The sequence below is a fragment of the Myotis yumanensis genome, unplaced genomic scaffold (assembly GCF_028538775.1).
Source record: "Myotis yumanensis isolate MYYU_CA2020_CCGP unplaced genomic scaffold, mMyoYum1.0.hap1 SCAF_9, whole genome shotgun sequence".
Classification (NCBI taxonomy): Eukaryota; Metazoa; Chordata; class Mammalia; order Chiroptera; family Vespertilionidae; genus Myotis; species Myotis yumanensis.
Genome location: NW_027223760.1, coordinates 76,892,900 through 76,906,280, shown reverse-complemented (window position 1 = coordinate 76,906,280; position 13,381 = coordinate 76,892,900). Strand labels below are relative to the sequence as shown.

The window sequence follows — 13,381 nt, the reverse complement described above, 5'->3', positions numbered from 1 at the left end:
GCAAGAATCCGTTAACTTCCACTTAAGCACGAGTACACAGAGAGAAGGAGGTACAAGGTTGGGATTATGGTGACAGTATTTGAAATAATTTTTTCCCCCAAACTGCATGCTTTGGTGTGACCCCCGAGCATGCAACAGTTTAACACAGAGAAGCCGAACAGCCGCCTGGTATTTGGCTGTTAAAGTCCATTGGCAGATGCTCCTGGAGCAGTGGGCCGTTTGCTTACATTTTTGCAGCCGACGTCTGCTAGTTGCCATGGTGGACGGTATGTTTCTGTCAATAATTTGGCCTGGGGTAGCTGTCTGCACTGGCTCTCAAACTTTATTGAACAACTCGGTTCAACTGAACAAGATTAGAAGCTTTGGTCTTTTGGCTTGCTGAAGTGGTTGCTAAATTTATAAGAGGAGGCAGGAATATTGCTTGGAAGGCTTCCCTTTCACTGTGGAGAGGGTGCTTTTAAGTCCCGTAGCTGTTTGTATTCTGGAGCGTGTGTACTGTCAAGTTTTCATCTGAATGCCCGTCAGAAGCAGCTCAGTGCACGAGGTAAACTTCATGAAATAGTTGTCTATGGGAATATTTTGGAGAGGGAGGGCAGGTAAAAATGTGGTAGCCTTAACTATTATTGTACTAGTAAAAGTAAGTCTAATGAAAGTGTCCACATTAAAAAAATTCGTGCCTGATTTTTTTTTTTTAACTTAAGGGAATTAGTTAATTTTTTTTCTGTATTAAATATTTGAACTTTTGCTTATTTCTTTTTATAACTTAATATCCACACATGTTGGCTTAACTCTCATGAAGAAAATAATTCATTTTTATAAAGTGAAGTACTTGTGAAAAAAGGATCATTTAGCTAAAAAGACACCCTTATTTTCTCTTCCCCCCACCCCCAACTTCCTTCTCCGAGGAGGCTGGGGGGAGGTGGGAGGACTCTAAACAGACCATGCCAAATTTTCAGTTATTCATGAAGTTGGATTCAAATCCTCATTATAAAGGCAGTGCTTCTAAAAGAAACTCCCTCAATTTAGCGGTACAGTTTTAAGAGAAGAAGAGTTCATTTCTTCTAGGAAGAGTAAGTCAAGGGAATCCTGTTTTAAACCTGGAAGAGATTAGTAGGGCTTGGTTATTCATCTTTCCCAGAGAATGCTAATTAGGAGTCTCAGCCCCTCTTGGTAAGGGCTTTCTGAATGAAGGTCCATTCTATAGCATTTGCACCTCAGTGTTACAAGTTCAGGTTGAAATTTGAAATAAAGGTTTTATACAGGCAGAAATTAGTGGAAAATATGACTTTGGCCATTTGTAAGTTATAGAAAATTTTATAAAACTGACGAAAGGTTTTAGTGTTTTTGACACCCTTTTGCTTTTACATGAGTGCAAGCCTTTATTCTATAGTTTGCAATTTCACTGCTAACAAAGTACAAGGGTGGATAGTATTAATCAGAAGGAAAATAAAAATGTAGGATTTTTCTGAAGATTGTTTTTAAATAAGCAAAAGCATGGTTTGAATTGCTTTTGTAAAGATCAGTGTGAAAATGTGGTATTACTTCTGTTTTTTTAGTAGTTATTTGATAGATTAAACTCTTTATTTATCCCATAATTACAAGGTTTGGGGTGAGGATCTGCACAAAATAATGTTTCACAGTTACCCTGTAGTAGTCAGCAAATTCACTGACAACTAAAGTGTACCTCATGGTTTATACTGTTTGGCCTGTTATTTGCTATACTGAAAAAAATGCATTGCTTATGTGTTAAAGTCCCGGACATAGGCAGAAAGAGTACTGGCTTTAGGTAGTTTAAGTCCTTACTCAACACAAAACAGTAATCATTGCTTTAGTTTGTATTATTGTGCTTGTCTGTGTTTATAGCTATATTTCCTTTGAATTTGTATGAACAACGATGAGACTGCTAAAGCATACTATTGCTGGCTTTTAGGGGCTCTCACCTAGACATATTTGCTTTATGAAATACTTTGAAGATAAGTTTATATACTGGGATATGTTCAAAATCTGTCCATGTAAAATTTATTATTATTTACACTCAAATGTAGTTTCTTTTTTGTTGTTTTTCAAATATAGTTTTTTATTCTTTTTTTTCCCCCTTTTTTTTCAGATCAGGAATTTTCAGATTAGATGCCTAAGCAGTGCCTGAACAACTTTGCTTCCATCAGCACTTGCCTGTCAGAGCACAGTCTGTTGGTTAAATGCAGAGCTTGTTTGGCGTATGTAGTTTCAGAGTATGTGTATGGTTCTAACAGATGAATTGGTTCACTTGTTGTGGGTTCAGATTGCTGGTTTGGTTTCATTTTATGCCTTGTTTCTTTGATCTGCTATTATGGAAAGGTCATCCAATCACATTTGTAGAGAACCATACTGGATAGATGGAAAGTTCTTACAGATCAAAGGAAACCAGAAGCATTAGGGAGCTGGGCATCTCATTGGGCTGTTTTTTTTACATGTTTAAAGCAATGTCTGGACCCCACCAGAGTACGTACATATCAGCAGAATGGGCGCCTTCCTCACCCCCAGAGCCATCTCACACTTGAACTTTCACCTTCATTCCTTTTTCCTTCTAGTTATCAGCTCTGTTCTATGGTCAGAAGTGTCAGGCAAGGGGCCCTGGAGGTTTCCAGGATCGCCACCTTTATCCTTTGTAACCAGTGGATTTTCTGCACCATTTCTGGCTCTGTTAAATCTCTCATTGGGTTACAAATCTGACTTAAAAAAACTAAAACACGAGAATGTCTGGATCACTTTCTAACAGATCATCCTCTGAGGAACAGAGGCTCTTTGACCCCAGGATCACCCAGAGCCTCAGTGTTATCCTAGAGGCCTGGCTTCCAGACAGATGAGGGGAAGCTGTACACCAAGCATGTCAAACTCTCGGCCCGCCCACAGCCCTAGGCTGGCAAAACGTCCAGCTCCAGTGGGACTTGCAGGGGGCATTGGCAAGTCCCCAAGGAAGAGCCTCGCTGGCAGATTCAGCTGTGAGCCTGTGATGATAAATTGCTGACTCTCCCTACATCCCAATTTAATTGGCTCATTTCTGGCTCCCCTTCATCCTTCCATTTGTATTGTGGACTCTCATTCACAAGCAATTTTGTCTGAAGGACATCCCATCATGGTGTAGGTTTTCAAAGTTGCCAGAATGAGAAATTGGCTTCTTTTTTGGAGGAAGACCTAAGGGATGACTGTTTCTGAATTGCCCCTTAAAATGGTCACAGAGCTTTTGTGTTCCTTCTTTCTTTAGAGGATGAAAGTCCTGGACAGACCTATCACAGAGAGAGAAGAAACGCGGTCACCATGCAGCCACAGAGCGTCCAGGGGCTTGGCAAGATCAGCGAGGAGCCTGCCACATCTAGTGACGAGAGGGGCTCGCTGATCAAGAAGGAGATCCATGGGTCCCTGCCCCACCTGGCTGAGCCCTCCATCCCATACCGCGGGGCCGTGTTCGCCATGGACCCCAGGAACGGTTACATGGAACCTCACTACCGTAAGTGGGTCCTGCCTCGCAGCATGTGGTGTGTGCATGCACATGTGCTGTATGAATTATTTGGCTTAACCTTGATTTATATAAATGTTTAATTAACTGCCCACTTTTCTTCTCCCATATCCTTTCCATTCTTTTTAGGGAAAGTCATCTCCTTATATTCCCTGAGTAACTTCAGTCGTCGGTGGGGTGGCCTTGAGGAAGGTGTCCATCTGTGGCTCACTCACAGGGACCTTTCCTGGGAACTGGCACCTAATTTTCTTTCCCCAAAGCCTCCTAGACTTGGCGGGAGAAAAATTGGTTGATGGGGGAGCTATTAACGTGGGCTGCATTAGCTGAAATCTTTAACAGCAGCAGTTCCCGTTTTCAATGAATTTTTGCTCAGTTGTTGAGGAGGAACCAACCTCTTTCAACAAATCAGTGCAAATTTCCTTAACATAGAAGATTGTTGTTCAGGCTCTACTTCGGTCACTGACCAGTCTACCAGAAACATCGGCAGTTCCCTTTCTCAGCACTAATAAAGTGGGCTCTGAACACAGGTATACAATGGTTTTTCTCCAGAGGCAGACACTGTGAAGGAGAATACTGTGCTGAGTTTATATCTGGCCTGTTTCTAGTTAAGAAATAGACTTTGGTTGGGGAGTAATGAAGTTTGCATTGAGGTGCCAAAGCTTGCAGCTCTTGATTACAGATTTATCACCTTGCCAGGATACGGACTTGCCATTTAACCTTCCCGGCTCCAATTCCAGATGATCCATTGAGCTCCAGAGTGGGGGACTGGTTCTTGTTTCCCCTTTTCCACATCATTCAGAAATTTTAGTGTTTTAAGGCAAAAGGTCATTAGCCAGATGACTGATTATTGAGGACAGCTGATTAGTGCATATTTTCTTGCTCAAGAAAGTGCCCAGGATAAAAGCTAATTCCATCCCTTCATTAGTTGACTTGCAGCAGAGGGGGACGGTCCCTCATCAGGGTGCAGATCAAAGGGCCTTGCACAACCTGAAGTTTCAGCAACCGCCCTCCCCCCATATTGTTGGTAAAGATGGAAGATACATTATTTTTTTAAAAAAATGGAGAGTGGATTTTTAAAAAAGTGGTCAGAAGTGTGGAAGAAAAGGTTTTATGGATTCTTAGAAAGTTCACAACTTCTCAGTGTAAAAAGTGCCTGTCAGTTTTTATGTTCACAGCTGCGGGAGTCAGGAGGGGTGGTGTGCATGATCCTGTCCTTCCTTCATTAAAGGGTTATTTAATTTAATTTTATTTTAGAAATAACAGTTTAAAATAGTGTTGGTGGGGTTTTTATCTGAAAGCTTTTAAATGCATTTGAGGGAATCTACATACTTTCTACTTACATTAATTTTCCCCAATAGTGTGCTAGATGATTATTATTAAGTCTGGATTGTTAGCCATAAGCTCCTTGCATTGTTTTCATTCTTATGTGTGAACAAAACTTTTCCCATCCTATACATTTGACGCTTTGTTTTCTGTTCCAGATGCCCTCTAATTAGTGAGGTAGTAATTGGTCAGGACAGCTGAGAGAACTTCTTTTTTGGTTGACAGAAGTAGGCAGATAACCGTTAACTTTCTCTGTGCCATTCACCGTGCCGCTTGCTCTTGATCCATTTGTTCTAACCGTTTGCCCGTTGAATCCTCTCCTGTCATTTGAGGGTCCAGGAACTCTGCATACCAGGGCCTCTCATCACCTCTGTGTGGTCTGTGTGTGCACCCCACCTCCCGAGCCTCCAGGGGAATATTAACCAGCATTGGGCACTGGGGAGCTCTTGGTGGGCTTGGAACCGCTCATTGTCCCTCTGTTTAGAGGGCATAGCAACAATAGGTTGGTTATTCTTTAGCTTTTCCCACGGTATTGTTCAAATCACTATTAAAATTACATGATAATTTACAAGCACTTGCTATTTTGACCCACCATTGCAACGTACTCCCTAAATGGGTCATAAATAAATGGTGTCATTACGTCTATAATATGGACAGGAGTCCTAGAGATTACTCAGATTGGCTGAGCACTCAGGGGATTTGAGTTTAAGTTCCAGCTTTGCCGCTTATTGGCTGTGTGACTTTGGCCAAGTGTGCTGACCCCTCTAGGAATCATTTCCTAACGGTTGAGTGGGGGGTGATATGTGACTGCCTGCCCCATGGTGTTCTCTTGAAAAGTGTGAGCTTGAAGTATTTAATAAAAGCACTGGCTCATGGTGCCTCAGAAGTATTATGGTAGTTGTCCTGTGGCTCCTCTTCCTCCCTCTTCCTTTTGTTCCATCACCATCGTCTTCATCTGTTCCTGATGAGTTCATTCTCCAAACCAAGTTATTTTTGTTAGTGCTACAGTTGTGTTTGGTTCAGGGTAGACTAGCCTTTCCCTGCCAGACCTGTTCACCTGCCTCCCTGAGTTTAGTGTCTCCTGTGAACCCAGATTAGAGATGGAGTGTTTGGTTTATAAACTTAGGAAAAGGGTTGGCATGGCCTGAAACTGTGCTCTGTGTCCTTCTGAACGTAACCATTCCTCGTGCAACTTGAGTAGATTGATTATAATTTTTTCCCTATTTTTTTTAAGTAAAGAAGTTTTAAAGCTTTTAAATGCGTTTGAGAAGTTTTAACGTTAAATTATCGACAGAAAGTGTTTTATGTAACAAACTTAATACATGCGGAAAACGAAAGGTACAATATTATTTATTTATTGTAAACAATTTAAAGATGTCCTAAACTAAATCTCAAAGAGTGAGATAAGATAGGACTTTACTTTTTCTAGAACCCTGTTGGCTTATTTAATCTCCTGCTAGTATAAAGAGTATCTTTTAGGTACTTTATAATAAAATCTGTTAGATTTTATCTGGACTGAATTATCCAAGTAAAGCTAATAACTGATGTGATGCTGCTGAAATTGATACATCACATCACATACATCACATCACATCTTCTAAGAAATTTTTAGTGTATGAGAAAAGTACCACCTTTTAAAAATGAGATGTAAGCCCTGGCCAGGTGGCTCAGTTGGTTAGAGTGTATCTTGTACACCAAAAGGTTGCAGGTTCAATTCCCCATCGGGGCACATACCTCGGTTGCGGGTTTGATCCCTGGTTGGGGTGCATACTGGAGGCAACCAATTGATGTTTCCCTCTCCCCTTTCTCTCTCTCCCTTTCTCTTTCTCTAAAAACCAATGAGAACTTATCCTCGGGTGAGGATTAAAAAAATAAATAAATTAAATTAAATTCAAATAACATGAGACATCCAAGTTTGATCACGTTTCATTACCTTGCCGCAGCCCTGCAGCATTGTCAGTAACGCAAGTTCATTTCAGACCTTCAGCAGCTCAAGGTTCAGAAACACCTTTTGGGGCCATCCCCGTTGCCTTTGAGTCCTGAGCCAGCTCCACCAATGCTGTGGGAGAGAGAAGACTTCTAGCACAGTGTCGCTGGGTATCTGACCACTCACAGTAATTCCTTCATTTCTCTGTGGTTGGAAAATGCAAACTTTCCAAGATGCCTAATTTGTGCTTCTATATATACTAACTTTGTATTTCTAATGTGTGGGCAGGCTTCCTGTAAGACCGGAAAAAGGAACATCATTTTTTCCCCTCAGAAGGACATCTGTAAAATTCTTGTTGCCCAAGACTTTATTATACTTGGGCATGCAAAGTTGCATCTTCACAAATTGCACTTAGGTAAGATCCAAAGTATTTTAGGTTTTGTGGGTTTGACTTTAAAAAAAAAGGAAAAGAAAACCCAGGGATAGTGGGTACTTCAAACATTTGCAACATATGTTTGGAATAAAATCCCGGTGGGGGCATTGGGGGTTATTCTCTCATGAAGGGAGCTGTGGATGGGCTGTATATCAAGGCCGGAAAGTAGACGTTCAGGCTGCCTGGCTCAGACATGGTGTGGTGCTGACAGGCTCACGGCTGCAGGATCACTGGCGCTTGATAATTGGGGAGAGCATGGAGGGGGGGGGCGGATTTGTGGGACCTGACCTGCTTGTATTGGAATCAGGATAAGGAACCCCATCTCCTTCCCAGGGATTTCTCAGCAGTGTACTCTGCTTCTGTTCCATCTGTAGCTAGATGTTTCAAATCACCATCGTCCTCTGCTTTCACTTACTGCCATGCATTTATTCTTCTATAAACTTGTGAGGCAGGTGACATAATAGTTAAAGCATTCCCTTACCCTGGGTGACACTTAAGTTTTATTCTCCTCCCTGTTACAGGAAACATGTGTTCCATTGTCTTCTGTCTTAGTCTTACTGGGAAGAGTTGAGTTTTCTAAAAGTCCCTGCAGGGGTCTTTGTGGGGAGTTTCTTGGATTCACTAGTCATGTCCTCTAGGTTCTCTGCTGGTTTTGTTCACGGGGGAAGAAAGATGCTCCCTTTCCTAAAATTTCAGGCCTCTTTTACAGTTTTATGGTTGTGTGAAAACTGCTTTCCTTCTGCCCCCAACTGCTCCCAAGCAGTCATTCCTCCTGGAAAATATGATTCATTCTTCCATGCCAGTGCCGTGATTGAAAACATTCCACTGGTATTCTTCCTTATGTTTCCCGGCTCAGATGACAAAACTATTAGTGGCTAATTAGCAAAACCGGAGGAAGGAGCTTAAAGAAAAGAAACTGAATTTTTAATGGCTTGCATTTATTTTCTGTGGAAAGCTGATGTCCTGAGCCCACTTGCATTCTTATGTGCTTAAGGAAAATTCACATGAGATCTGTTCCCCTACCTGTCTGTCTTTATACTAGGTGACTTTCTACACTCCTTACAAATACATCTTCCAGTGAATGGGAGAGAATATGTGTATTTTACATATTTAATAGGTGCACCTGCTCACATTTCTCCTACTATTGGAGTGTCATGTGGAGACTGAGAGAGACAGAAATGCCTACAAGGCACAGATGGATAGTTTGGTGTTGAGCACACTGCAAAGGCAGTGACGCGTCTCAGCACACAGCTCCGTTCCTACCCAGCTCTCTTTGCCTCTCGGAAAACAGTTGATGAGCCCATCAGGAGTGTTTTGCCCCCCCCCCCCCCCCCCCCCCCCCCCCCCCCCTTGAACAGTAGACTGTTTAACCTGAGAGACTGATGTTGGATCATACTCTGGGGGCTTCCTAGGTATCTCGCTTCCTCGGATGTTAGTCTTGACTTGTAGGGGGAACTGGAGTGGGAAATGCAAACAAGTCTCTGAACCCTTGCAAACGTGTTATTTGTGAGCTTAAGAGTAACTCCCGGCCTATTCTTGTCTTTCTCTTAGAAACTCAATATAATAATCCAGGCTTTCTTTCAGTAACCCTGAGGTAATGTTTAAAGACTAGAAAGAGTGAGCCACTTCCATAGATTTTTTATTTTAAAAACTACAATGCAAGGTAACTGCAGAAAGTGGTAGAAATTGAGGGATAATTCTTAGGGTTCCAGTTTACTCTTGCCAGTGAATGTTGACTCTCCTTGTGCCTGATGTGACTGTGATTGTTCATATTGATCTTGGGAGATAGGAAGTGAAATTGGGAACTAAGGGTAAGAAAAACATGGCAGCATTTGAAAAAAAAATAGTTACTGATTTTATCCATTGAATTTTAGGGACATATTTAATAGAGAGGACAAGGGAGAAGCTTGAAGGCCACTTTAGGAGAGGAATAGAAAGAAAAAGCTAAGGGAGACCATGTTCTAGAGAAAATTAGTTGGCCTGTTGGTGCACTGGCCAGCCTTTTCTTTCACTGCTGCCTAACACAGTCCTCCCCTCGGGCAAGTCAGGCTCCCTCTGACCAGCTTCTTCTCAGGCTGCCTGGCTCATCCCTGGTGCTCTTTCTGGAACCATCCTTTAACTTTCCTCCTTGCCTTCAAATCGTATTGATTCTTTAAGCCCAATCTACACACCATTCCTTTGAATGTTTTCTTTAAGCTCCATCTTACCAGGATATTTTCCTACCTTGACACCAAGTAGATGTGTAAGTCTCACCTTTAAACATATCATAGCTACGTATTTGTATGTTGATCTTTAGGTTGTTACAGGAAAAAATGTCACATGCCAAAAGGCATCATCGCTCCTGCGAAAAGCCCATGATACCAAACCTAGATTTAATACCTGATCTAATCCCAGTTTAAGCTTCTCCTAGAAACATAATCTTAATTAACTAGTATGGAATGTTCTACCCAATTCATGAATTGCTTGATAAAGTCAATTAGATCTTCCAATGTATTTGGTTGAATCTTATTTTTAACAGCATCATATGGTAGTCTAGGGGCACTACTGAGCGCCTTTATATCCACCAGGATTCTCAGGGCAGGACCAGGACGATTCATTTACGCTACCTTAGAGCAGAGAAGGGCAAGCTGTTCGATTCTTGACCTCAGTCACACCAGAGAAGTGTGTCCAGAGCCTGCTGGTCAGAGGTGGCTACTTGCTTCTGCCTCCATTTGACAAGTTAGTCATTATATGCAGCCTGTTATCCAAATGCAGTCACTCAGTCCTTTTTAGAAGTAGGCAAGGTTTATAGTATTTATGACACATTTATGCATTTATAAATTGTGCATTTTAACACTGCTAGGATTCTCACACGTAGTTGACTCTTACTTTGGAATAAGTCAGCACTTTACTTACAGACATGAATGAGGACCTTCATTTGCAATGTCCTGGGGTTGGGTTAGCACCATTCTGAAAATGAACAGGTAGGCATTTTTCTTATAGTGAAGGTGAGCGTATTTCTTTCCCCTTTTCCAAATTTCAGTAATTTGTCTTATCTTCAGGCAATTCATGAATTTGGTAATAACTTCTCAACTTGTTAGTGTCCAAATGTGCATGCTCCCAGGAGACTTCACCAACAAATTGATGTGGGATCATGAATCCAGGAGTTTAAATATTCCGTGCCATCCTTTTCCTTTTCTAATTTGGCACCCACTCAATGCTTATAGTTGCTTATAGTTTCTTTTCTTTCCTCCCTCCCTCTCCTTGTCTTCCTTTGTAGACTAAACCCCAAGAAACACAGCAAGCCTTGCTATTTCATAATCACCTGCTAATAGCTTTCCATCCCATTTCTAACAGAGGTCAGATTATCCCCGGCTCCTCGTTCTTTTTCTTGTATAATTAAAGAATGTTACCTTTGATGTCTCTTGAAAGCTGCATCTCCGGTCTCACTTTAGCTCTCTTGATCTGTGCCTATAAAATTGTGCTGTGTTGTCATACTTCTTAGTGAAAGGGCTACACTTTCTCTGTGTCTCTCACAGTTTGTTTTAATATAGGGTCACCGATTGAGCATTTTATTGCTGTAGCCTTCCTGTTTCTGATAGAGTTTGGAGTCTTTGAAAAGTATTCAACTTCCTCAGTCTTGGTAGCTTTTACATTTGGGTCTCTCCCGCCATGAATTGTTCTTACCTTCCTGGTGTCTTCCTTCCGTTTTGGGGCTCCAGAGCTTTTTGTTAACCTCAGTTTTTGATGAGTTTCTTCCTCTTGGGACAAAATGAGGAAAAATCTAAATCCATTCGGCCATTCATCTGTCAGTCATTGGTACTGGAGCATGTGCTTCCTGAGTGTCTTCTAAGTGCTCACCAGTATTGGACTCAACGAGCAAGGTCCTTGCTTCCGTGGGCATGCAGGCTGGTGGGACACTGAGACCAGTAGTGCAGAGGTCCACATCAAGGTTCAGGCAGAAGAGACAGAAGCAGGGTCCTTTGGGAGCAGGTCACACACATACCTGATTCAGACTCGATGAGTCCAGGGGCTTCCTGGAGGGAGTGACGCCCTGGCAAAGAGGTAGAGAGAGGAATGTTGGCAAAGGCCTGGAGGCCACAGGAAAATCTGACACCTGTGAGGACCTCAGAGGTCAGGGCTCTTTGGTTGGAGGGAAGGGAGTGGCAGGAGACAGGATACTTTTCTTTTTTCTTTTTTTAAATTAAATAGGTTTTGATTGATTTCAGAGAGAGGAAGGGAGAGGGAGAGAAACATCAATGAGAGAGAAGCATAGATTGGCTGCCTCCTCCTTGGGATCGAGCCCGCCACCCAGGCACGTTGCCCTTGGCTGGAATCAAACCCAGGCCCCTTCAGTGGGGAGGCCGACACTCTGTCCACTGAGCCAAACCGGCTAGGCCCCCATGTTTCAGTGGGAGCTGGTCCTCTTCTGCACCACTACATGGTGACTCCCGAGACTTGTTCCATGGCTTTTGAACGTTTAAAACAGATCTTTGCGTAGCTGTGTTTCCCATCCCTGACCCGGAGTTTTTTGTTGCGGAGTTTAATTCGCCTCCTAACTCAGATTTGCCAGGGTGTGATTCTCACCCACATCCCCTCCGCACCTCATTGGTCCTCAGGTGCTGCTGCTTCCCCTGAGCAGCGTGTCATATGTTCCCTTGAAGACAACAAAATCCACTTCTACTTGTCCTCCAACCGCTGAGCTTTTCTCTGAGATAACCCGATGATCACTGTATCTTGATTTTGGAATACAAATCCTTAACATTGGAGAATAAGTGTGGCTTAATTTCCAATGAATTAAGAGTGTTCTGTATCAAGACACATTTTAACTCCAAAATAGAAAATTCATAATTTTAAAAACCTTGAGTTTTATTTTGTTGGAAAACTCACAGGTGCCCTAACATTAGTCAAACTAGAGAAATTGTGCGGTGGCCCAAGGTGAGGTTGCTGAGAGGGGGCCGGAATCAACAAAGTGAAATTCAGCTGGGAAATCCAGTGGCTATTACCCTGGGGGAGGTAAGAACAAAGACTTCCAGTGATGGGATAAGCCCGAAATCTGGCCTGAACAGAAAGAGTCTTGAGGGAGATGGTGAGAAGCCCCGGCCCCAGGAGGAGATATGCCCCCTCCATGGGGGGCTGCAGAGCTAATCAGCTGATATTGTGCAGGTCCCAGGAGGCACCTCTAGGAAGCTGGGTGTTGACTTGTCCACTGAGTGGGATGCAAATCTGCATGCTGGCTGCGCTCCTGACTTGTGAGTGGAATAAAAGGAGGTGTGTTTCCTACGTTAGAGAGCAGCAGAGAAGTGCCCATGGCAGGTGCTAGGAAACAGGCCACTCCCTCCGTTTTTCAGCGTGCTTTCGTGGAGTAAACCCGCTTTCAGATTCAGTGAGATTTCACATTTCCCCCCATCCCTGTTTTTCCCTTTAAGTAAGGAGTCATGAGTCATGGGATGTCATAGCCCTGCTCCTCACCCGAGAGGTCAGTGTTTGCCGAGACCAGTCAGGTCCTTGTTCTCCTCGAGGACACACACCAAATACCGGGACAGAGACATCCAGGAGGCTGCACAGCTGGTGGTCTGAGCCTGCTAAGCAGGTGCTGTGCTAGGGAGGCTCAGGGGGAGTGCTAGACCTGAGAATGGGCGGGGAAGGGCACTGCTCACAGGTGTCTTTATAGTCAAGACCCAAGTGACAAAAAAGAGCCCATCATGAGAAGGTGTAAGGGAGAGCATTTCACTGGAAGAGTGTAAATTTTGTTTTTTGTGTGTGGCCGTGTCCAGGAACAGAGCAACGGCTAGTTTGATGGGCTGGTACGGGGGTGAGATCAGGTTGGGGGGCCAATGGAGTGAGTGCCATGAGTTGATTTTTATTGGAGGAACATCGCTGTGTGTGTGTATTGCTCTGAAGAGTAGAATTAGGGTGGTTCTTCCCTAGGTTGTTGCAGTAGCCCAGGTGGAAAATGGTCCCCTCTCAGAAATGGTAGCCAGCAGAAACGAGCCCTCTGTGCCACCTTTTAAGCCACTGGCTTTGCTCTTGGATTCATCCAATTCACACACATCATTATGAGAGAGGTCTCGAGGTTCCCCATTGACAGGCGAGGACACGGAGCACCAGTAAGGCTAAGTATTGTCCATTATTATGTGGTTCAGAAATGACTGAGCCAGTGTTTGAACTCACATAGTTTGGCTCCAGAGCTCAACTTCTTAACCCATGCCCAGAACTGCTG

General features: G+C 43.2%; 1 protein-coding gene across 2 annotated transcripts in view; it reads left to right on the top strand.

Annotated features, from left to right (window-relative positions):
* Positions 1-13,381, top strand: part of GLI3 (GLI family zinc finger 3) — a 278,059-nt gene that overhangs the window by 82,964 nt on the left and 181,714 nt on the right. For both annotated transcript variants that reach the window (XM_070424736.1, XM_070424735.1), the window contains exon 3: positions 3,245-3,487. In XM_070424736.1, coding sequence (XP_070280837.1) covers positions 3,245-3,487 — 243 coding nt within the window. The remainder of the gene's footprint in view (positions 1-3,244; positions 3,488-13,381) is intronic.